Below are 26,151 nucleotides of genomic sequence, written 5' to 3'. Positions count from 1 at the left end.
TCCTCCCTCACCTACTCACCTCCACCTCATAGCCGCCTCCTCCTCCTCCTCCTCCTCCTCCTCCCTCGCTGTCGTATACAATTACACAAGCAGTTTTTATACACACACACATATACCATCTCTTGCCTTGCCTCCTCTTCACTCTTAAAGGTCAAACAGGGAGTAAAAACTTTGCTCTCGTAATTCTGATTGTCTCCCGAGTCACACTACCCCTTGAGCCACACTACCCTCCCGAGTCACACTACCCTCCTGAGCCATACTACCCTCCCGAGTCACACTACCTTCCCGAGCCACAGTACCCTTCAATGCCACACTACCCCCTGAGCCAAACCACCCTCTAGAGCCTCACTATCCTCCCGAGCCACGCTATCCCCTGAGCCGCACTAACCTCCCGAGAACACTACCCTCCCCGATTCCTCTCCGGACCCGCACTCCTCCTCGGATCCACACCCCTCCTTGGCCCACACTCCTCCGTGGCCCACACTCCTCCGTGGCCCACACTCCTCCGTGGCCCACACTCCTTCCGAACCCCCCTGACCCATACTCCTCCCTGACCCATACTCATCCCTGACCCATACTCATCCCTGACCCACACCCCTCCCCGACCCACACTCCTCCCTGACCCACACTCCTCCCTGACCCACACTCCTCCCTGACCCACCTCCCTGACCCATCCATCCCTGACCCATACCTCCCTGACCCACACTCCTCCTAACCTCCTCCTGACCCATGACCCTCCTCCCTGACCCACACTCCTCCCTGACCCACACTCCTCCCTGACCCACACCCTCCCCGACCCACACTCCTCCACTATCATTCTGGTGCTCTGATTAAATTTTATATCTTCTTTAGTTCCTATTCTGAAGCAGTGTCCTCAACATAATACAATTTTCCCCGGGATTATTATAAATCTTTACAGTCTCCCTTGTAAAGCCTTCAAGACGTTTATCATAAACTCGTAAGAGGCCTTTAACCCTTTGAGGGCAGAATAATTCCACCCCTTGAGGATTTTAACTTAATCTATCGTTCTTAAAGGAATTGCGGTTTAAATCGACGTCATCAAATGGTTAAACTAATGTTGTAAAGTTTTTCTTGTCGTAGGATCTTGACTTCTTTACGTTAGTAGTTGACTATATTGTACTGAGGTCGACCTGTAACCTCTATACTGCACCGACGTCGACTTGTAACTTCAACTGTTTACTGTACTGACGTCGACCTGTAACCTCTATACTGCACCGACGTCGACTTGTAACCTCTACTGTATACTGTACTGACGTCGACTTGTAACCTCTATACTGCACCGACGTCGACTTGTAACCTCTACTGTATACTGTACTGACGTCGACTTGTAACCTCTATACTGCACCGACGTCGACTTGCAACCTCTACTGTATACTGTACTGACGTCGACCTGTAACCTCTATACTGTACCGGTGTCGACTTGTAACCTCTATACTGTACCGATGTCGACTTATAACCTCTATACTGTACCGATGTCGACTTGTAACCTCTATACTGTACCGATGTCGACTTGTAACCTCTATACTGTACCGATGTCGACTTGTAACCTCTATACTGTACCGATATCGACTTGTAACCTCTATACTGTACCGATGTCGACTTATAACCTCTATACTGTACCGATGTAGACTTGTAACCTCTGTACTGTACCGATGTAGATTTGTAACCTCTATACTATACCGATGTCGACTTGTAAAACTGTATCTTGCAAACACTCTATCTTCACCCTCCCGTCCGCCGGTGGGAACTCCCACTCTTGTATACACTTCAGCGATATGGCCTCGAGCACCACAGAATATTCTTGTTCCATTATTCCCTCGCAGTGTGTGTGTGTGTGTGTGTGTGTGTGTGTGTGTGTGTGTATCAGAAGCGCTCCTCAGCCATGTGTATTTTCAGGCGAGTTATCCACCACGACGCCCTGTGTATCCCGTGGGTGTTGTATATACTTCACCGTGTATATACCTGCCCAGGGTGTACCTTCCATCTTGTGTAACTTTCTTAGGTGCATCCTGAGTATTCCAACATCCTTTTATACGCCTTTGGGGTGTATTAATATATCATATAACTTTCTTGGGTGTTGCAAAGACACTGTATCTTCCTGAGTGTATTATTGTCTTGTGTATCTTCCTTGGGTGTTTCCCGAGTGTTCCAACACCACTTGTCTCTCTCCTCTCTGTAAATATCTGTGTACCTGTGTACTGTACTATCCGCCTTGCTACATCTTCCGTCTCCCTCTGTACCTTGGTTGAATGTTACCGCATATACACTTACCAACAAAAGCCCTGTCGCCTCACCTTCCTCTGCATGAACCCAGAGATTCAGAGACCTCACAGGTCATGAAAAGGCAAGTGAGGCGACAGGACTTTTGTTGGCGAGTGTACCTTCACCAAGTGTTTCACCTCCCTGTTTACCCTCCCTGTATACCTTCCCTGTGTAACTTCTCTGTGTAACCTCCCTGTATAACTTCCCTTTTTAACCTCCCTGTGCACCTTCACCAAGTATGCCAATTCCCTACCTTGTAACAGGATTCCGAAACGTCCGTGAACTATGTCTTTCACCCGACTTGAAAACTGTGTCTCCGTGCCTCAGTTGATCCCTTAAGTAACGACGCCAATAAGGCAACCATAATAACAGTAGATAATTCACTGAGGCTGTAATGGGAAGCGGTTTGTCACACGTCAGAGAATATTAAATTATGGATTTTATAACGAAACTTTTGAGAATCCGGAATCTAAACCACTTTTAGACTTTGTGATGTAATGTTACCAATAAATATTAAGTGTTATAGTTGATTGGTGTGAGAGAGAAAGAGAGGGATGTAGATAGATAAAAGGCGAGAGAGAGAGAAAAAAAAGAACCCACGTAAATAATCCCAAAGAAAACGAGAAAAGGAAAATTGACCCAAAGTTAGGCGAGAGACTACTGGTGGGGAAGGATGAAGGTCGCCGTAACTCAGACAAGATGACGGAGGCGGGAGGAAAGACCACCAAGGAAGTTACAGACCACGAAAGTTGTTAAAGCACGAAAGTTATTAGAGAACACGAAAACTTTTAAGAGACCGAGACATTCGATCAGTACCCAGCGAATTACATTGATTATATCAGCGGACTATGATTAAGGGAGGTCATATAATGGTGACACAAGTAATGTAAACCTGAAGTATAAGGGTTGGGGTGTCTACACAAATTACTCTGTAGTGTGATTGATTGACTCATCCGAACGAACGAACGCACACACACACACACACACACACACACACACACACACACACACACACACACACACTATGTAAGGGTGATAACAAAAACGACGTGACAATCATTCCATGTTCGATATGACTCACGCTCAGACACGGGGCGATTACAATACCCTCCCTTATCTTAATTCCTCTACTTATATTTATCTCTCCCTAAGTTATATAGGAGACGGGCAATGAGTATTTCCTTTAATTCACATTGTTAACACATTCTCTGTCGACTATTATTAAAACCTCTTTATATCAGCCGTTCAGATTTTTCTTAAACTCAAGAGTATGACTAAACAAGTACAAAGTGGTGTGAGAGTAGATATACAAACTCTTCTCCACCAGTGAGTGAGTGAGTCAGTCAGTGAACAGTACAGGTATACAGAGGTAAGTCAAAGGTCTGTAAATGTAAACATAAACAATAGCATTCTTTCGGTTTTGTGCAGGAATTTGAATTTTTTTTCTTCAAGATGCCTGAGTTATATACTACACTTCTCTCCTGAGTTATATACTACACTTCTCTCCTGAGTTATATACTACACTTCTCTCCTGAGTTATATACTACACTTCTCTCCTGAGTTATATACTACACTTCTCTCCTGACTCTTTAACTAAACTCATTCACTCGCGGTCACTAATATTGCCACAAGTTAATGTACATGCGTTCTAAACCTGTCCTTTGAATAAAACTCTACGTACTCTTTTATTTACACCCAGTGTAGTGCGGTGCTGAGCCACACTGGGGGACGTGGAGGGAGGGGGTGAAGGAGGGGAGGGGGTGAAGGAGGGTAAGGGGTGAAGGAGGGGAGGGGTGAAGGAGGGGGGAGTGGGTGAAAGAGGGAGAGACTAAGTAATGGAGAGGAGAGTGGGTGAAGGAGGAAAGAGAGTGAGTGAAGGACGGGAGGGAGTGAGTAATGGAGGGGAGACAGTGGGTGAAGGAGGGAGCAGAGGTGGCGAAAGAAGTCGACAAACACACGTACCACACACCTGTATAGTTTACCTTCCCCTCTCCCTCTCATCCCTCTCCCTCTCATCCCCTCTTCAACTAGAAATAAAAAAAAGATGGTATGTGTGCTGTAGGCTAAGGCAGGAATGGTAGGATAGGGTGATGGGGAGGGTAGAAGGTGGGGAGGGGTTAGATTAGGTTAGTATGGATCGATTAAAGGCAGGAAAGAGGTGGATAGGACTAGATATGGATGGTGTTAGTGGTGGGGAACCTGGTTGACGTAGGAGGGGATAAACTGAGATGTGATGGTTGGCGTGTGGCAGGTGTTTAGGACAACTGTTTTTGAGGTAAGAAATTGAGGGAAAGGGTGAGGGAGAGAGACACAAGAGACAGAAAAGGGGTTTGTAGAAGGAGTTCGGGGGAGAGGCATGAGGTAGAGTGGTAGATGGTTAGGGAGAGAATGGAAGGTAAGAGGTGAGGGAGTCTCATATAAGAAGAGCGACAGATGGCTGGAGGTAAGTGCGTATGGTTAGGTGGTAGCCGAGAGGAGGAGTGGGGGTTGTGGAGGCTGTGGGGGGTTGTGGGGGGTGTGGGGGGATGCAAGGTGGAAAGGAAAAAGGAGGATCGCAGGCTGGGAGGGGTGAGGGAGATAACATAGTAGGGTGAGAGGGTGAAGAGGGGATGAACGTGGGGTGAGAGAAGAGGGGTGGAGCGCGGAATAATAACAGCGAGAGAGAGAGAGGAGCAGGAAGTGGCAGAGACGATGGAGGGAGAGAGGGGTAAAGGATGAGAGGGATGAAGAGGGGTAAAGGCTGAGAGGGATGAAGGGGCAAAAAGTGAGAAAGGGGTGAAGGGTGGTTATTGCATGGGCTGGTAGGGAACACCTGCTGTGACCTTCGTTAGGTCACTTGTCCGTCTCACTTAAATGACTGGAAAGTTAACGATAAATATAGAGATAAATGGGTGGAGGGAGGGAGGGAGGGAGGGAGGGAGGGAGGGCACAGGACAGTGAAGGCCCTCTGTGTGGCACCACTGTTGAGGGTCATTCACTCTATGGTGGACACGTTAATTACAGTATATGTGTATATGTATGTATATGTGTATGTGTGTGTATACATATATGTATATGTACTGTCAATGAATATGATGCATCTCTTTGTGTACGAACCTTTGTCCTGCATGGCAGTGAACAGTGACATTTCCCATATGAATCTGATCTCTATACATTTATAGCTGTTAATGAATATGATGTATTTCTTTGTGTATGAACCTCTGTCCTGCGTGGCAGTGAGAAGTGATACCACCCTCAGTGTCAAGACCTGACTGAATTACTCAGAATAGGCAACTGTACTACAAGCTCTGCCAATACATTTGTTAAACTTAAAAAAAAAAAACTGTGTTAATTCAGGCGTGTGAGAACATACCACAACACAGGACAAACTTTCTATACGAGTCGATGAAAATTATCTAGACCAAACTAATGTACACCATGATGTTGTGGTTCTTATACAATCCTGTTATTATTGTTATTACTGTTACCAAACTACATGTGATGTTGTAGTTATATATAATATTGTTTTTTATTTTTAGTATTATATCTGTCCAGCTGCTGTAGTTTTGTTAATATATCTCACATACTGTACATCCCGGGTTTTTAGTTATGAAGGGACGTCAGATCATCCCATCGTAGCAACTGACTCAAATATAACTAGGCCACAGTAGGGTAATACTGAGGTACGGTTACCAGGCACTGAGCGCCGCCACCCGGGCACAGCGTGACTTATGAACCCAGTGAGGTCTATTGAGGTGGGAAGTGGTTCGTCAACATGAGATTTTGAGTGTACGGTGTTCCTAACTTCTCGTGTTGTGTGAATTTAAATGACCTTCACTCCGTCAAGGTGACAGGAGTTAATATAACCACTTGTATATTTCATTTTAACTCAAATCCCAAATTTCGGGTCAAAAGCTGCAGGGAATCTTAGGAATGCAAATGACACAATCGGAGAGTAAACATGTTAACCTATAACTCACGAAATTCATTTGAATCGGATATCGGGAAGAAAGTTTCTAAGCCGTAGTGGGGTAGGGGGTGGTTTGGGTGGTTAATGTGGGGGGGGGGATAGATCATGGTGATTCAAGTGCCAAGGGTAGTCAGGAGAAGGTCATGGGGGTCAGGAATGGGCCATGGGGGTCAGGAGCGAATCATATGGATAAGGAGTAGGTCATGAGATGGGTTCGGGGTGGGATTGTATTTTGGAACTGTTCATCGATTCCCATGGTCTATATAACTCACGAACGATATATAACAATAGTCAGCCAAATTCCAATAATATTTATAACAATATCTGGAGTCTACTTTTGGATCATGTTTGTGACTGATTTATACGTAATGAACAATAGTTACTTTATATACAGGTAAAATAAGTCAACCAAAACTCATTAACCCCCAAAAAATCCGAGGAAAAGAAACATTAAAATCCCAATCTTCATAACCAGATAGAGTTGATTATTGTTTACCAAGGTTTTATATACTGTACCTGCACTGTCTATGTACAGTTGCGGACTAAAAGAATTCGACAGGGAGGGAGGGAGGTGGTGCCTGGTAGACTTGGCACCGTCGCATCGGGGTGACGGTAAATAGTCTCTATAAACATTAAACATTTTATGGCATTTTTCGTGATTATTCTGGTGTATTGAGTTATTTACATCACATGTTAGTGCAAGATGCGTCTGCCTCATAATTAAACTGAAAAATATCAATTTGTGGTGTGAAAAGAAAATCGCAGACTTTTTGTTGCCTCCTGTATGTAACGTGTCAAGCGTTCATCACACTCCGTCCCCTCCCTACCTGCCGAATTCATTTTATCCACAACAGTACATTGTGTACCTGGATTCTATATACTGTATACACATACTGAACCAATGTGAACTTGTATGGCGATTTTACTTATTGAATCTCTCTCTCTCTCTCTCTCTCTCTCTCTCTCTCTCTCTCTCTCATTTAATTGACCAGCATACATGTATATAATTACCCTCTCCAGTTGCTAGTTACATCAATAATAAGCTCCGGCTACTTACTGTATCTCCAACTATCGACAGGTATGGTAACATAAAGAGCTATTTTGTCAAGGCGTCCATACCTTGATGACACGAGAGAGAGAGAGAGAGAGAGAGAGAGAGAGAGAGAGAGAGAGAGAGAGAGAGAGAGAGAGAGAGAGAGAGAGAGAGAGAGAGAGTGTAACGACGACTATATACGACACGAACACTACTTATTATGTCCCGGTCCCTCATGCCCTGGAGAACGAGGAGGAGCAGGAGGAAGAGAATAAAGAGGGAGAGAACGAGAAGGAAGGGAGGAAGACGAGGAGCAGAAGGAAGAGAATGAGCAGAAAGAAGAAGAGCAGAAAAAAGAAGACTAGAAGGAAGAGGAGGAGCAGAAAGAGAAGACCAAAACAAGAAGGAAAATAAAGAGAATGATTGGAGAAGTATACGAAGGAGAAATAGCAGAAGACGAAGGAGGAAGAGAAGGAGTTGGAATTTTAACAGAAAGAGACGGAGATTGACGAGTAGAGTAAAAGACTGAGGTTGGCGGAAGAAGGAAAGGAAATGACGTTTAGGGAAGGGGAGGGGGGGAGAAGTGTTTGGCAGAAGGAATGACGTGGCTAGATGTGTTAAGAAACGGGAATTGAGGGAGGGAGATCAGACAATGTATAAGAGAGAAACGGTGAATAAAGACACGAGAAATAGAGAGACAAAACAAAACAAAGAATAAAGAAGGAAGAACAAATGACAAGACAAAAAGACTTAGAGAGAGAGAGAAGAGCTGAGTGATTATGACGGAGGGTTTTCTCTCTCAGCTCCAGTTAGTAAAATTCATTCCTGACTTTCTTTTTCCTTCTGGGTCATATACACCATTCACTCGCTCTCTTCTTTCTTACTCCTCCTCTGCTCATGACACACACACACACACACACACACACACACAGGGGAAATTTGTCACCACGCTTTCTCTCGTCTGTTCACCTCGCCTCCAGTAGTACAGTCTCTCCACCACATAGGCCCATGTGGCTATGTGGTCTCATAACACAACATTCCTTCAGTGGTGTAGCTCATAACACAACATTCCTTCAGTGGCGTAGCTCATAATACAACATTCCTTCAGTGGTGTAGCTCATAATACAACATTCCTCCAGTGGTGTAGCTCACAACACAACATTCCTTCAGTGGTGTAGCTCACAACATATTTAGCTCACAACATATTTCCTCCAGTTCTAGGTTTTCACAACACAAACTTTTCCGTACTGTGAGGTCCAAGACACAGTAAACTTCCTTAGCGGCCCGGGCGTCGGAACACAACAAACTTCTATTAAGTTGTTCGCCACAGAGCAAACTTCCTCCCTCTGGTGCGTCGTCCAAGTTACAACAAAGTTTACAGCGTTATTTTCATAAGCAACATATATAAGGCTCTCAGAATGCAATATGACACAACACCACATCTCAGGTAAATTTTACGACACAAGATGTTTTACGTGATAATACTGTATAAAGTTGTAACAGGTTACATCATACGTGTTGGCAAGAAGTCACATCAGCGGTGGTGTAGCGAGTTAAAATTGACCAAATACAGAACTGAATAACTTCCTGTACCTGCCAATTAACATGAGATTTAATGTCAGGGCTCACAACATGGGTCATTTAACATGATACTGTCAGCACTTACATCATGGGTCACCTAACATAATTGAGTGAGACTTACATCATGGGTTAATTAACTAACATGAGTGTCAGGGGTGAGGTGGGAGGCGAAGCTTACAACGACCTCCGCTGGCGACGACCGACACTTTCCAGTTTGTTTATGCATGTTCAGACCGAGTCCCTCCTCCTCCGTATTCATCTACACACTATGAATATGTATGCTAACTACCTACCCATGTATAAACGCATGTATATGGTCTATTCACCATCTACTACAATATTTAAAGAACTTATAAACGTTTCCATTTTTTATTTTTTAATGGATTGAAAGTTTTATTTCTGTATTTCTTTTATCACGGCACCATTAGTCTCCTCTATAACCCCTGCAAAACGTTTATTGAATCTGAGGCTTTAGTCTATGGAATATTTTCAGTCGTTGTTTACATTTTCAGTTTCGTCGGCAAAGCCAGTGACTTAATGTCCAAAGTGTTGATGTGTTTGTTTTATGTTTTTATGTGTGCTAACCATGGTGTTTTAATTGACCGTCCGCCCTCCTCTGATTCGCCCCATTAACTGCCTCGAAAAGTCATCTTCATCCAGGCAGCGCTGTTTACAGTGGTTGCCAAATGGGATTATTAATGATGTTATGGTAATTTATGTGAGGCAAGCTTACATAGATGTTCCAGTGCACTCTCGCACGTACGCGCACACACACGCACACACAATTCCAGTAATAAACATAATTACAAAATGCACCAGAGTGATCCTTGTCTGAGTTGTATCATGCATTATTCCTGGAGACTTGCCGCAGAACCCAAGTATTACCACGACGTAATCTGGAATAATACCTTGCCAGAGCCATGCTGTTTAGGGGGGGGGGGAACCTGGGCCCATCCTGTGTTGGTGGTGGAGGTTCAGTGTGTGTGGGAGACTCTGTAAGTGTTAGTGGAGTTTCAGTGCAAGGGAAACTGTATGTGGTGATGGTGGTGGAGGTTCAGTGTGTGGGAGACTGTCTGTAAGTGTTGGTGTTTCAGTGTGTGGGGAACTGTAAGTGGTGGTGGTCCAGAGTGTGGGCGACTGTATGTAAGTGGTAGTGGTGGGGAAGGGGGGGTGTGGTGGAGGTTGGGTAATGGTGGTGGTTCAGAGTGTGGGCGACTGTCTGTAAGTCCAGTCTACCTAGTGTTAATTTTCGCATATTATGTGCGTGCGTACCTGCCATCTACCTGCAGGTTGCCACATGGAGTTAACTCTGGTGCTGTGTGTGAACGGGAAGTATTTCGCATAAAATTATATCTTCTCTTCTTCACCATATTGAGTTTTTGGTCCGGTTGATATTTCTTCAGCCTTTACTTCTTGTTCAATGCTAAGGGGAGTATTTATGTTTACTGTTTCCTCTAGTGCAGGGATCTACTTCAGTGTGAGAGTAGTTGTTACCCAAGCCCACCTTTCATACAGCGTTACACCTACAGCAGAATAACGAAGGTTCCGCGTATAATGACAGAAAGAATGTATTGCTTATTTTTACAGTTTGGGGCTGATAGTCTCTACACACGCCTTCCACGCCTTGTTGGGCTACAGTATATACAATGTGTGAGTAGCACTTTCTAGGTTCATCCTCCACACAGTGTTGCGCCCAGGATAGTTTGGCAGCAGTCAGTAGAAACACTTTTATTAGCTTGACAAAATGACAGCTATTGTATGTCGTCTGCTGAGCCTCGTACTGAGTGGCACCGAGAGACACTATACCAATAACATTCTTCCTGCCGCCTGGAGGCTGAGTCGGTCTCTTACTTTTTTCCTGGCTGGTGAGAGACGCCTGGAGACACTGCGACAGAATTTGCGTCCACCCTAGAGAGAACAGAGCTCTGGTCTCGTCTCATCTGTCCTCCTGTTGGTGACTCAGGCTCGCCTGGATGCACTATGGCACTTGCTTCACCTCCTCCACCTTCGTATTGACTGGAGAAAGTCGTCCGCAGACACTTCGTCAGTAACCATGTTTCCATCTCACCAAAGGAACGCCTGGAGACACTTTGACAGTATCTCCGTGCCCTTCACCTTTTCCATTTCATAAGACAGGCTAATGAGAGACGTCCGGAGACAGTGAGGCAACGGCGTCACCTCCTTCATCAAGTCCATCAAGTCCCGTCTCCTCCACCTTCCTACTGCCTGGTGAGGGGTCCTTGGAGACGCTGTGGTCGTTGTCTCCTGTCTCCTGGAGAGTGCGTGTTCTCCTGGTCATCTGGTCATTACCAACGACGCCGGAGGGTGAGACAAAGGAAATATTCTTACCTCGTTCCCGACTTGTGAAAAATACGAATGGTGCCGAGGCGTCCAGCATTTTCCCAATCTTGTCCTTTGTCTCGGGTGTTTTTTACGGTCGTTTTTACCCTGAAGGTTGGTGGAAGTTGTAGCTCGTTTCCCATATTAATATAAAACTTGTACACCCATCACCGTCTCCTTTGGTCTTACCTACAAAGAGTAATATTACACTCTACCGTACTTAGTATTTTTTCTATTGCTGAGAGTACTCGTAAAGGGACTGTGTAATGTGATTGTTTCTTGGTGTGTGTGTGTGTGTGTGTGTGTTGTGATGATTGTGTATTGTCAAGTGTCAAAATGTACTTTAAGCTGAAATATACTGTAATTTACATTTCTGCCTCTATCACTACTTTCACCTCCTGTACCTCTGGGATTATGCTCTATATCTGTAAGATTCTGTGTTCATGTGATAATCGATGGATTTCAGTTGTTATAATGCTGTATCATCCGGACACGAATGTCATAGTCGACCACTAACAGTTTAGAACCTTAACTGTATATTCCTTAAACACTAGTTAAACATCGTCACTTTTAAACCTTTGTTCTATATCATCCAAACACTGGATAGTTGACCATCAGTACTTTAAAACTTTTATACTACTCAAATGCATACACATATTCGACCATCCAAAACTCTCGACCATTCATTATAATTCAAGTATTTTCCACACAGCAATCCAAATACAACCAACTTCATGATTTAGCCGAAATGAACTGACAATACCTGTCCTCTCCACAGGTAAGAGGCGACGAACTTGTGTGTTCTGGTCACGTCGTTCAGAGTTCGACCCTCGGCAACGGCAGGTGTGTCATGAGGGGGAAACTGTCGTCTGCAGGTTGTCCAGTGTAGTAATTACCTCCTGCAGGTGTGCCAGTGAGTTAAAACTGCATGTTTTTGTTGTTGTTTTTATTTTCATGGAAGAAAATTCCTTTCCCATATGTGTCAGTGACGTAAACTACCTTATTGCAGGTGTGTCAGTAAGGTAAACTACCTTTTGCTGGTGTGTCAGTGAAGTAAACTACCTTCTGCAGGTGTGTTAGTGAAGTAAACTACCTTTTGCAGGTATGTTAGTGAAGTAAACTACACTCTACAGGTAAGGCAGTGAGGTAAACTACCTTTTACAGGTGTGTCAGTGATCTAAACTACCTTTTGCAAGTATGTTAGTGAAGTAAACTACCTTCTGCAGGTGCGTCAGTGAGGTAGATTACCTTTTGTATGTGTGTCATTGAGGTAGACTACCTTCTGCAGGTGTGACAGTGAGGTAGACTACCTTTTGTAGGTGTGTTAGTGGGGGTATTAATCTTTGCAGTTGGGTTATTGGACTCTCCATTAGTTCTTTCCCATTCCACCAATCACTGCAGAGTCCGCCAATAAGTGTACAGTATATCAATTGTTATACAGTCCATCAAATATTATATACCCCATCAATTATTACACACCCCATCAAATATTTCACATCCCCTAAATTATTACACACCCCATCAATTATTATACACCCCATCAAATTATTACATACCCCATCCACCTCTCTTGAACTCTCCACTACAGCAAGGGGATTCTAACACCTGAGTGGATGCTGGATGTGAGGTCTCGCCCAATAAAGGGATTTTTCTATATTGAGTCGATCATTTGTTGGCATTACTAGTCTATGTGACGGCACTAACTTGGTAATAAATTGAAGATCAATGCAGAGTCCCTGGAGCCAGTTATCAGTCCGTCTGAATTGACTGTAGTTTCGTTTAACAAGTTAAGAGTATATTTACTGTGCTCGTGGTGACTTTTGTGTAATGTGGAGAGAGAGAGAGAGAGAGAGAGAGAGAGAGAGAGAGAGAGAGAGAGAGAGAGAGAGAGTCAATTTTATCGTTGATTTTTGCTCGACTCAACTAGATTTGTTTTAACAAACATTAACAAGACCAAAGTAACATTTACAATAGCTTTAAGCAAAACTGATGACCCCAAATTCATCGTGATAAAGCGTGTCCCTCCCCGAGACTTACAGCTTCCGCCCCGCCTGCTGTGCTCTCGACCTGAAGAAACGTGAAGTTTATTGCCCCTTGCCCAGCCCTCAGACCCGCACGCGAAACCTCCTGGACAAGGGGTTAAAATAGACTAAGTCCTGTGGTGGTGAATCACAAGACATTTACAATGATTCGACAGACTGGTGAATAATTCATATTGTCAGCCAGACAAGGCTTGAATAGGTCCTCCAACGTCAGTGAATCACTAGACATGGTCAATGACGGATTGTATCGCTGAATAAATCAACTTTGGTGGAATTCACTAAAGAACGATAAATAAAACTGGGAATGGAGGGGGCAGATGAGAGACATGCAGAGGCAAGGAGACATATCGCTTTAATCTCGTAGTTTCCTAGAGTGAGGAAAAGTGGTGTTCAGGACTAGAGTGCCTCAATCCATCCCGGGGGTCGTGAGAAAGGCGTCAGCTTCTGGCCCCAGTCCAGCTCCGGGGGAGGAGGGGAGAGGAGGACGAACCATTGCCTTCTGCCTCACACACACACACACACACACACACACATACTCATGGCCAGTAGTTAGTACTGGGTGAGATATAAACATCGACATTCGTCTGTATATAAACATTGGACAAATATACCACTGATTATACCCCAAGTGAATGTGACAATGTTGATGTTATATTGTATTACTTGTCATAAATCATTAAAAGTTATGAGATATATTTCCTTGGTTGCGATACATTACATTCGAAATACTTATTGTTCATCAGTAATGAAGACTGAATGTTTATAAACACATTTTATCTATTAGTAGGTTACTGTAAATGAGGACTCTTGTTGGAGCTCATAAACTCATATTGTGTTTATTTCTGATGTACGATATAAAAACTCCCACTAGCGATAGTCTCTGAGTTAACAGAAGGATTTACTAGAAACTTAGTTGTCTTCGTCTCAGTCTGCTTTAACTCTCCTCCCGAGATGTTTGTTTTAAGTGTAAAAGAATGGCACGCGGAGTTTCCAAACGGGATTTCGGGCTGGGGTAAACTTTTCTTCAGTAACTGTTAAGAACAATTGACTGTAGAAGACAAGAGAATAAAGAAGACGTCATTTGGTGTTAAAAGTTTAGAATGGAGGTCGTCTGTTGCACCAGTAATGGAGACAAGGATTACAGGAACGCTTCACCCTATGTCCCGTACACAACTAACACCACACACGCTCTACTGTACATCACATGTCCACTATAAATGTACTTGAATTAGGTTTGACAGTCCCGCAGTCTGACGTTTTTGAAAGCTCTCCCACCTAACCTCCCCCAGGACATAAACACAGTCGCAACCGAAATTAAAACCACAGCCATAGTCGGAATCACACCATAGCCACATCTACAGACATACAGACAGACATACCCACAGTCATAGCGAGGACCACAGCCACAGTCACCCAATACCCACAACTCCATGTACTCCCCAACTCACAGCCACAAACACGGTAGACCGGCGGTTGTGAGGGTTCAGGGTGATGGGGGCCTCTCTAATGATGCACTAACGAGGCTTCTTATCCCGATACGACCCGTTCTTGTGACCAGAGGCGGCGGCACCAACTTCTGGCCCAGACTCCCTGACGACGACGCCTCTTCCTCTCCCGGAGCGCGTCTCTCGTCCTCACCGACACTGTTAACCATCCCTCCCGGTTCTTCGATATCCACACCCACGCCTCCACCTTACCACCCCGTCCTTCATTATCACGTAGGTCCTACATCTCTCTCGCCTACTTATCCTACTCTCTCCATCCAGTATTATCCTAGAGTCGTTCCCCTGTCTTGCCTCCTCTCTGCTGCACTACACTGTTATTCTTCCAATACTCTTAAGTTTTAAATTTATATAACCACCATGTTTTTATATCCCAAAACACTGTTATCCTTTATCCCTACTCACTAATATCTTTTCATCCCTATTTACTATTATCCTTTTGTCCCTATCCTGTTATTCTTCACCAGCAACCTGTCCCCTCCGTCAGAAATCCTGGCCGGCACATACAATAGAGCGCTATCCTACGCTTCACTGTCCTGTTATCATTCTTTAGCCACATTGTTATCTTGACTCGGCTCCATCATTATAATGAGTTATCCTTTACCGCATTATCTCTCTCTCTCTCTCTCTCTCTCTCTCTCTCTCTCTCTCTCTCTCTCTCCGTTATATTATATCTTCTCTACTCTTCTCTACCATTATGTTGTATTGTTATAATGCTTATTCTGTGTTATCTGTGTGTGGTGGCCGAGTGTACACAACACTCGCCTCCAGTCCTAAGGGTCGCTGGCTCGCATCCGAAGCACCCACAAGTCCTCCTCCTGGCTGCCATCCCTACCTCCTCCCTCCTCATGGTAGCTATCCCTACCTCCTCCCTCTTCATGGCTGACTCCTCCTTCCTCCTCCCTCCTCATGGTTGCCATCCCTACCTCCTCCCTCACCCGGTCATGCGCCACACACACACACACACACACACATTCTCTTTCTCTCACAAAACCACAACTTTTCTCAGTGATTCTTTCGTCAAGGTCAAGTCAGTCCCTCGGTAACGAAGCTGTCACATTTTTGGCGGAGGCTTCATGACGTCGCCGAATATGTGTCTTGAGAATTGTTTATAATATCCACGGTGCGCTGGGTTTATGCCGCGCCACTGGAAGCGTCTATTGCTGGGTCGCTCAACAGTGAACAAAATTCCAAAGATTTTTCCTCAAAAGTTTCATAGCGGAAGCATTTTTATCCGACACAAAGTTGGGACAGGGGTGTTTTAACAGCCTTGTTTGGCTGCCTGGTTTTTGTTACCGAATGTCTCTAGTTTGTGGATGACTTGGCCGAATGGTTAGCGAATTGGTTTTAGTATCCAAGATTTGGGATCAAGCTCGTGCCAGTGGCCTGAGTGGTAGAGAGGGTCGGTGTCACATACAACACACTTGTCTCAGGCGTCAATGGCTGCAAGGTCCTCCACGAGAGTGAACTGCAGGCTTTGGGTCATACTGGTTTTATGTCCCAGGAATATGGCTGCATCCACGACGAACTGAATAACCTACACGGGGAAGACCTGCGACGTAGCTCCTCACATAACCACTGTTTGGTTTATATCATCGCTCATGCAATAAGGTTTCCTCGAAAGTGATTACATTTTAATTCCTTTGTGAGTGTTTATGTAACGGATGTGTGGAAATTTCTGTTCCCCTCCACACTATCGTTTATCCTGCCCTTCCACCACCCATCACACTATCGTTCACCTGCCCTTCCACCACCCATCGCACTATCGTTCATCATAAATCATTCTCTATTCATCGATTCTATGTTAAGCCCCTGAACCATCGGGAGGAGGAAACTCATAAACGAAATTCCCTCAATCTCCGGCAACGCTGTAGGACTCGCCTCACCTACCTACCCTCCGGCGAGTGTCATGAAGGAAGACCTCGAGACCGTATTTTCGTCTCCGCTTTACATAATTTTTCATTTTATTTTTCATAGTTTACTGATAAAAATATGAGGATTTATGAGACGCAATCAGCTGGTCCTTCCAATATCACCGATCAATCAGTTGGCAACTCAGATGGTCTCCTTATTATCGCTAGTCACTCAGCTGGTCTTCTTACTCTCACAAAACACTCAGCTGGTATTCAGATAACAACGTACCGCATCCATAGACAGATACAAATGTAAAGAGAAAAAGACAGACAGACAGACAGGAAGCTAAGACAAACTCACCTACAAGATTACCAGGATCAGAGAGGCACACGTTCTCCTCCTCCACCACCACCTCTTCAATCTCCTACACCTCCTCCTCTACTTCCTACACCTCCTCCTCTATCTCCTACACCTCCTCCTCTACTTCCTACACCTCCTCTTTAACCTACTACACCTCCACCACCTCCTCAATCTCCTACACCTCCTACTACACCTCCTCCTCTACCTCCTACACCCCTTCATCTACCTCCTACACCTCCTCCTCTACCTCCTACACCTCCTCTACACTCTCCTACACCTCCTCCTCTACCTACTACACCTCCTCCTCTACCTCCCCACACCCCTTCATCTACCTCCCCACCTCCTCCTCACCTCCTACACCCCTTCATCTACCTCCTACACCTCCTCCACCACCTCACCTCCTCCTCTACCTCCCACACCTCTCTACTTCCACACCCTCCCTCCCTCTCCACCACACCTCCTCCTCCCACACCTCCTCACACCTCCTCCTCTACCTCCCACACCTCCTCCTCTACCTCCTAGACTCCTCTCTAACCTACTACACCTCCCCCACCTCCTCAATCTCCTGCACCTCCTCTACCTACTACACCTCCTCTCTAACCTACTACAACTCCTCCACCTCCTCCTCCACCTCCTACTCCTCCTCCTCTACCTCCTACACCTCCTACACCTCCTCCTCTACCTCCTACACCTCCTCCTCTACCTCCTAGACCCTCTCTAACCTACTACACCTCCCCCACCTCCTCGATCTCCTGCACCTCCTCTACTTCCTACACCTCCTCTACTTCCTACACCACCTCCTCTACCTGCTACACCCTCTCCTCTACCTGCTACACCTCCTCTTCTACCTCCTCCACCTCCTCTCTCAGTATGCATTAATTATTATGGATGAAAAAATACAACCTTGAGTAAGCCTTGGATGACGGCCAGCCTCGTCTTACGTCAGCGTGGGTGAGGGAGTCTTATATCCACCCTGATCCCTCACTCAGTCCCTCCTCCACCCTCCCCCACATTCCACATCGCTCTCCCAGTCTCTCTAACACCCTCTCTCACACTCCACACTACGCTCCCAGTCGCTCTTGCACCCTCCCTCACTTTCCATACTACTCTTCCACACCCTAACCTCTCGACCTCTGTTCCCCATCTATGCATCTATACACCACCCCAACTCCCCTATCCTTCTTCCCCAACTGTCTATACCCCCCCTTAACGAAACACTAACCCACTACCCTATATTCCCCATTCAGCCGCTCATTCTCCCGGCAGTTATGGGTAAATAAATAAAATTCCACGAGGAAATAAATTGAAATAAATCCCCCTGAGTCTACTGGTACAATTGGAAGTCCAGGTGGCCGCCGGAGTTAATTTTCCTATTGAAATACAACGAGCGTTTATATGTGTGGGAGGCGGCAACTGGTCCCTGGCTGAGCCTCGCTCGTTACAGCCTGCTGGACCTTAACCACCGCCACTGTGTCATGGAAGGGCGAAAACACACCAGAATCTCCTCTCCCCTACCCTGTCCTGCCCTGCCACCTCTCTCCACAAGATCCTCACCTTCCCTACCTACCATTTCTCTACTTGACATTACCATATTTAATCGGATAACCTGATTTAACAGTTAAGTTTAACGATGACTCCTTTAAGACGATGGTGTGATGACTTAAGTACGAGGACTCTTGTTTCATAAATTTATTATGCTTTTCTCGAATACTTTTTACTGGTTACCAAAACTTGATCATTACAAAAACTTTTACTTATTGCAAAAACTTTTACTTTGTTTACAAGACTCTTAATTGACCTGTTACATAAACTTTTCACTAGTTAATAAATGCTCCAACTTTAACTTTTCTTACTCCTTACAAATACTTTTTTTTTCATCTACATTCCAAAAAAAAAAATCCTCTCCAGCACTCCAGCACCCCCTCCCCCCCCAAAAAAAATCAGAATCCTAAGACAACCCTTCTGTATCCTGTATCTTTTTTTCTTTTTTTTTTAATCCTTGTAGGTGGAGAGACAAAGAGCTGGCGTGATATACCGTAATCCCTGGGGTACAATGGTATTAAACCGACCCTGATATAGTTAAACCCTCCTCCTCCCTGAACACGGTACCCTAACACCTTACTTTAAACGATAAATTACAAGATTATATTATATTAATGACGAGACTTAACAACAAATGAGGCAAATAGCTTTTGTTATTCCTGCTATTATGTTGTATATTTTTCATACGGGGTAATTAACGTGGTGTTTCCTCATCAACTACTGCGTCTTGTGGAAGTTAACTGCTACGCCGCTATTATACTTAGGTAAATAATAGGAGTTTTTAGGAGTAGTTATGTCTGACACAGTTATTGTTCTGGTAAGTTACGAGATGCAAGTATTTTTTTCCCTGCCTGGGTAAGTTATAGCTGACGAAGAACTGCTGCTGCTGTAAGTTACACCAGCTGACGGCGTGTAGTGGTGGTGAGGGCAGGCCATGGTCGGGATGTTCTTACAGACGGCAACACATAAAGGAATAAAAACAGTAAGTTATCAGCAGAGACAACAACAAAAAATAAATGTTTACGGCCAAAGTTTACCACATCCTTCACCCCCCCCCCGGTCAACATTACTGGATTTCCTTTTTTCCCTACCCTACCCTACCCTATCTTATCAAACCCTACCCTTTCCTGCCCTACCCAACCCTATCCTACCCAACCATATCCTATCCAACCGTATCCTATCCAACCGTATCCTATCCAACCGTACCCTGTCCAACCCTATCCTACGCTATCCAATCCTACCCTATCCTACCTTACCCAGCCCTACCCATATTCTATATACTTTTAACTGGCCATTGGTGAGAGTTTCAATTGCCAAGGCGTCATGATACACCAGAACTCTATGGCACAAAAAATGACATAGCTTCCTCTGACATATAGCTGCAGTTGTCATGGCAGGCTGGCAGAGGCAGGTTGCAGATATCATAAAGTTAAACCATCAGAAACTTGTGTGAAAACTGGTCTTGGTAGTTGGCTCAGGAGTTGTGTCTTATCGTCCGTTTATCTGCCCCAGTTCCTCCTCCTCCTCTCATGCTCTGCCTTTTCATTCGAGTATCACCACTGGGTAAATATTGGCACGTGGGTGGAGGCGGGGAGAGGAACATCCCGCACAGACACAGTACAATACAAATGGTGATGGAATCGGTACAGAGGTTAACCGTACCAAGAGAAATTATTAAACAAAAAGTGAGAGTGCGACTTTAGGATTAACTAATACAATAAATGTACAAGTATATTATTAATGACAACGGGAGTATAACGGGTACTCTGAGAGGGTATAAATGGAGAGACAAACTGTATAACGCTGGGTGATGAGGGAGGTACTCACCACGTGTGTGAGGCATCAGAGGTGGTGTCTTCAGGGACCTGAGGAAGAGTCCAATTCAAATTTACAAATATATTTAAGAAAAAAACCAGTTCGAGTACACTAGATAAAATTTACCCAAGTTTACTCGATACATGATATACAGTTTATACTTGTTTTATTATAATTTATATATTCAGTACCATATCATGGCGATATTAGAACAGATATATATATATATATATATATATATATATATATATATATATATATATATATATACAGTATAAATATGGGTAGAAATCACGGAAGGAAGAGAAAAACTAATTATGGGAGTGATTTACATAACATAAGAACATAAGAAAATAAGGAGTCTGCAATAGGCCGGTTGGCCTGTGCAATGCATGGCAGCTCCTGTCGAGAGTTACTACCACTCTCTATCATCCATGAATCTATCTAGCCTCCTTTTGAAACTTTCCAGACTTCCCGCACTTACTACAAAGTTGCTAAGCTTGTTCCACTCGTCCACCACCCTATTTGTGAACCAGTTTCTTCCTATCTCCCTCCTAAACCTAAACTTATCCAACTTGAATCCGTTGCTCCGAGTCCTATCCTGCTCGGATATTATAAGAACTTTATCTATATCCCCTTTATTGATTCCTTTCACCCACTTAAATACTTAAATCACTGTAGTTGCCCGTGATCTAGGTATATGCTGATAACCACAAGGAAAGAAGAAAACACGAAGTTCCCAAGCGCTTTCGTGTAATTCACATCTTCAGGGGTGAGTACAGACTAAAGAGAAGTAGAAAACAAGGTGTAAGAACATAAGAATGGAGGAAACTGCAGCGGGCCTATTGGCCCATACTGGGCAGTCCCGTTTACACCCAACCCCTATTGCTCATATAAGCATCCAACCTATGTTTGAAGCAGTTCAGCGTATTCGAGTTAATGATGATATTTGGTAACTTGTTCCATTCATCCACTACTCTGTTTCCAAACCAGTGTTTACCTATTTCACGCCTAAATCTAAATTTGTCTAATTTAAACCATTGTTACGAGTTCGCTCCTGGTTGGATAGTTTGAGTACCTTAGTAATGTCCTCTTTGTTTAGCCCTGTCTTCCACTTATACACCTCTATCAGGTCGCCCCTCGCTCTACGTCTCTCAAGGGAGTGCAAATTAAGATGCTTTAACCTGTCTCTATATTCAAGGTTCCTAATGCCCGGGATTAGTCTTGTCATTCTCCTCTGAATTCTTTCCAAGGATTCTATATCCATTCTGTAATACGGTGACCAGAACTGAACTGCATAATCCAGGTGTGGTCTCACAAGAGCAAGATACAGTTTTAGGATGACCTCGCTAGTCTTGTAACTAACACACCTTTGTATGAACCCAAGTACTTTATTAGCCTTGTTACGAGCAAAAACACATTGTTTACTTGGCTTAAGGTTCCTACTTATCATTACTCCTAAATCTCTCTCGCAGTCGGATTTCTCTATGGCATCGTTGTTCATCTGGTATCTGGTTTCCCTGTTTACATCTCCTATACTGAGTACTTTACATTTGTCGACGTTGAATTTCATCTGCCATTTTTCAGACCATTCGAAAAATTTGTTTAGGTCTTCCTGTAGTTTTGCCGAGTCCTCGTCCGATTTGATAACACGTCCTATTTTAGTGTCATCAGCAAATTTACTTATGTTGCTGTCTATGCCGATATCTATGTCGTTTATGTATATAATTAATAATAATGGTCCAAGTACTGAGCCTTGGGGAACTCCACTTGTGAAGTTGCTCCAATGGGACTTAGTGCCGTTAATGCTCACTCGCTGTTTCCTGTCCTGTAACCACGCCCTAATCCATTTAAGGATGTCACCTTTGATGCCATGAGCTTCTACCTTTCTAATTAGTCTTTCGTGGGGGACTCTGTCGAAGGTTTTGCTAAAGTCGAGATATACCACATCATAATTGTGCCCCTCGTCCACCGATTCGAAAACTGATGAAAAGACTGTTAATAGATTAGTTAGGCAAGAACGTCCGCTTGTGAAGCTATGCTGGGAATCATTGATCAATCGGTGCTTCTCCGGGTGATTTCGAATAGAGTTTGAAATGATTGCTTCCAGTAATTTGCCTACTATTGATGTTAGACTGATTGGGCGGTAGTTAGAGGATAGTGATCTCTCCCCCTTCTTGAAAATCGGTATTACATTCGCTATCCTCCAGGATTCTGGTACTACACCTGTTTTTAAGGACATGTTAAACAACTTTGCTAAGGGCATACTAAGCTCTTCCTTACATTCCTTTAATACTCTGGCAAATATCTCATCGGGACCAGGTGACTTATTAGGCTTTAGTTTGTCTATTTGCTTACTAACATCGTTACTAGTCACTACTATCTCACTTAATTTGTTTTCTTCACTATCTCTGAATAGAGTCGGTGCCTCGGGTATCATGTTTAAATTTTCGGTGGTGAAAACTGTTGAAAAATATTTATTCAAATTATTGCTCATTTCTCCGTCGTTATCAGTGAGCTCGCCGGAGTCTGACCGTATTGGTCCAATCTTTTCTCGTGTTTTAGTTTGATACATTTGGTAGAATCCTTTGGGGTTTGTCTTCGCCTCCCTTGCTATCCTTACCTCATTATTCCTCTTTGCTTTCCTTATCTCGGTTTTAACCCTACTCGCCAATACCCTATAATAGTCCCGGAGGTGAATTTCCCCACGATTTATCCTTCTACCTATAGCCTTCCTTTGGCCAATGATATTCTTTAAATAATTATTTATCCATTTAGGGTCATTGTTGTCTGATCTGAGTTTTTTGTATGGTATGTTCTGCCTTTGTGCATTAAGTAACTCACTATTTAAATTGTCGTGGAACTCGGCAATCTCAGATCTCGTTATCAGGTCGGTGTCATCTGTCAGGTTCACGGCCAAACGCGACACCCCCTCTCTCAGCTGCCTCTTTAAACTGTCAAAGTTTGCCCTTCTGAAATCTGGTACTTTAGTGGAATTTTCCTTACGTCTGCCCTGAAAATCTAACTGGAATCGAATTTCTTTGTGATTGCTGTTTGCAAATTCGTTCCCTACCTCGACATTGCTATATATACAGAGGAGAGTGAGACCAGGTCCATAATGGTCAGGTATTGGGTAATGACCCTACTAATCTTTAAATAGCACACAACGGTTGGTGGTCAGGTCAGATGGTAAGGTGACCCGCCCTTCTCACCTGGTTAAAAATCTTATTAATTACAAAATTGTCCAGTTTGTACAGGCCGTTACTCAAATTCATGTTGAATGCTTCGGTATGTTTAATAAGACTAGATTCTATGATGTTCCTACTGCCATACATGTACGGTGTAATCAAGACCCACAAGCCTAATAACCCAGCAAGACCCATCACTAGCTCAGTTGGGTCAATCCCTTATAAACTATCTAAATGGTTAGTTTCTTTACTAAATCCCCTAGTTGGCAACATTTCTAACTCTAATATCAAGAATAATATGGATTTGGTTGATAAACTCAATAACTTACACATTAATTATGATTTTAAACTGGTCAGTTTTGATGTAACATCACTCTTTACAAAGGTCCCAGTTGATGATTTACTAGAGTACCTCATAGATTCCCTGGACAATATTTCACTGCCCGTCTCGAAAGACGACCTCATCGAACTCATCAAACTATGTATTAAGGATTGTAAATTTGAATTCAATGGAGAATATTATGCTCAAAAATTTGGTATGGCAATGGGTAATCCACTCTCACCTGTATTAAGCAACCTATATATGGAATTCTTTGAAAAGAAACTATTAAGTAATATTTTACCACCTTCAGCAGTCTGGTTTAGATATGTTGATGATGTATTATGTCTCTGGCCATGTAATGAGGACCTAAAAGCTTTCCTGCCACAACTTAACAACTTAGCCCCCTCGATCAAATTCACTATGGAATTAGAACAAGACTGTAAATTGCCATTCCTAGACTGTCTGATACATAGAATAGGTAACACCTTTAAGTTCAGTATTTATAGAAAACCAACTAATGTGTGTTCATACATTCATTATTATTCTGCCCACCATAATAGAGTCAAACAGTCAGTATTTTCAACAATGTTTTTACGTGCTTTGAGAATTTGCAGTCCGGAATTCATTGATGAGGAATACAAATATATCTATAATATTGGCTCAAACCTTAAATACCCTAGATCTTTCATAGACAAATGCCTAAACATTACTAAGAAAACTTTTTATAGAACTGATCCCAAGCCCACCCATGACCATAAGAATATCTTAATATTACCATTTCACAAAAATTTCTCACACATTCCTTCACAACTAAAAACCTGGAACGTCAATGTGGCATTTAAAAACTCATGCACTGTTAAACAAATGTTAATCAAGAACTCCCCCAACAACACAATTGGTTGCATTTATAAAGTTCCTTGCAAGGAATGTAATATGTTTTACTTAGGCCAGACAGGTAAAGATCTTGCAACTAGAATTAAACAACACAAATACAGTGTTAGGACAGGCCAGGAATCCAATGCTCTGTTTGTTCATCGCATTGACTGGGATAATGCCTCCTCAATATTACCTTGTAATTCAATTGACAGTAGGAACATCATAGAATCTAGTCTTATTAAACATACCGAAGCATTCAACATGAATTTGAGTAACGGCCTGTACAAACTGGACAATTTTGTAATTAATAAGATTTTTAACCAGGTGAGAAGGGCGGGTCACCTTACCATCTGACCTGACCACCAACCGTTGTGTGCTATTTAAAGATTAGTAGGGTCATTACCTAATACCTGACCATTATGGACCTGGTCTCACCCTCCTCTGTATATATACACCTTGTTTTGTACTTCTCTTTAGTCTGTACTCACCCCTGAAGATGTGAATTACACGAAAGCGCTTGGGAACTTCGTGTTTTCTTCTTTCCTTGTGGTTATCAGCATATACCTAGATCACGCGCACCTACAGTGATTTACTTGTATATATATATATATATATATATATATATATATATATATATATATATATATATATATATATATATATATATATATATATATATATATATATATATATATATATATATATATATATATATAATAATAAGGGCTGAAATTCCAAAGATAAATGTTTTGAAAAAGTATTGTGATTTATGTTAATAGAGTATAGTCTTTCCAGTTAGTTCTACTATCATACATAACAACTTCGAACTCTTAACATGAATCAGAAGTATTATTTGTCTTGGACATATCAACAGTCTATAAAAATCAGTATTACATGGAAGAGTTTTGAGGATATAAGAACTTCGGTGGCTCCCCTGGTGACGCTCATGAGAGCAGCACCTCTGGGTCGCCTCTAGGTGTACACACGGTCAATCACAGTTTTTCAGTAATAAATTGTCGACAATCCTGTAAAAAAAGTCCTGTTATGTCGTTTTTTTCTTTTTCCCGAGGGATAAAGAGAACAGAAGCTGCTATATTTTTAGGTTGCGGACACTATGAAAGCCAAGATTTAGGAGCAGTAATTTGGGAGTCGTGTTGTTACTGTGATCGCTGGATATATTATGCACCAAGTATAACAGTTCTACAGGTCACGCTTAGGAATTGGGTAAATAATATCAAAACAAAAACATCCACTTATCGTCATAGTTATACCACTGACCTAACTCAACTCCACGACGTAGTGAGTCATATAGTTTGATACATGTCCCTTTGTTTTAACTTAATTTATATATCTGTTCTCAGTTACACGTGGTTGAGGTGGTCAGTTGCATTATCAGTACTATTGTTAAGCACATCAGTAGTGAGTGAGTTGTGCCCGTAACAGTAGCTCCTGCCTGGTGCTACC

The 26,151-nt window shown here is 43.2% G+C and overlaps 2 protein-coding genes across 2 annotated transcripts in view; one reads left to right on the top strand and one right to left on the bottom strand.

The window, feature by feature from the left end:
* The window catches only part of LOC121875757 (extensin-like), a 67,029-nt gene extending 56,813 nt beyond the window's left edge, over positions 1-10,216 (bottom strand). The window contains exon 1 of the mRNA XM_042380445.1: positions 10,130-10,216. Within this exon, the coding sequence (XP_042236379.1) occupies positions 10,130-10,216 (87 nt within the window). The remainder of the gene's footprint in view (positions 1-10,129) is intronic.
* Positions 10,217-11,964: 1,748 nt separating this feature from the next.
* The window catches only part of LOC121875857, a 65,792-nt gene continuing 51,605 nt past the window's right edge, over positions 11,965-26,151 (top strand). The window contains exon 1 of the mRNA XM_042380576.1: positions 11,965-12,099. The gene's annotated coding sequence lies outside the window, so the exon portion shown is untranslated. The remainder of the gene's footprint in view (positions 12,100-26,151) is intronic.

Source organism: Homarus americanus, unplaced genomic scaffold (genome assembly GCF_018991925.1).
Source record: "Homarus americanus isolate GMGI-L3 unplaced genomic scaffold, GMGI_Hamer_2.0 scaffold21048, whole genome shotgun sequence".
Lineage (NCBI taxonomy): Eukaryota > Metazoa > Arthropoda > Malacostraca > Decapoda > Nephropidae > Homarus > Homarus americanus.
This window is presented reverse-complemented; position numbering and strand designations above follow the sequence as displayed.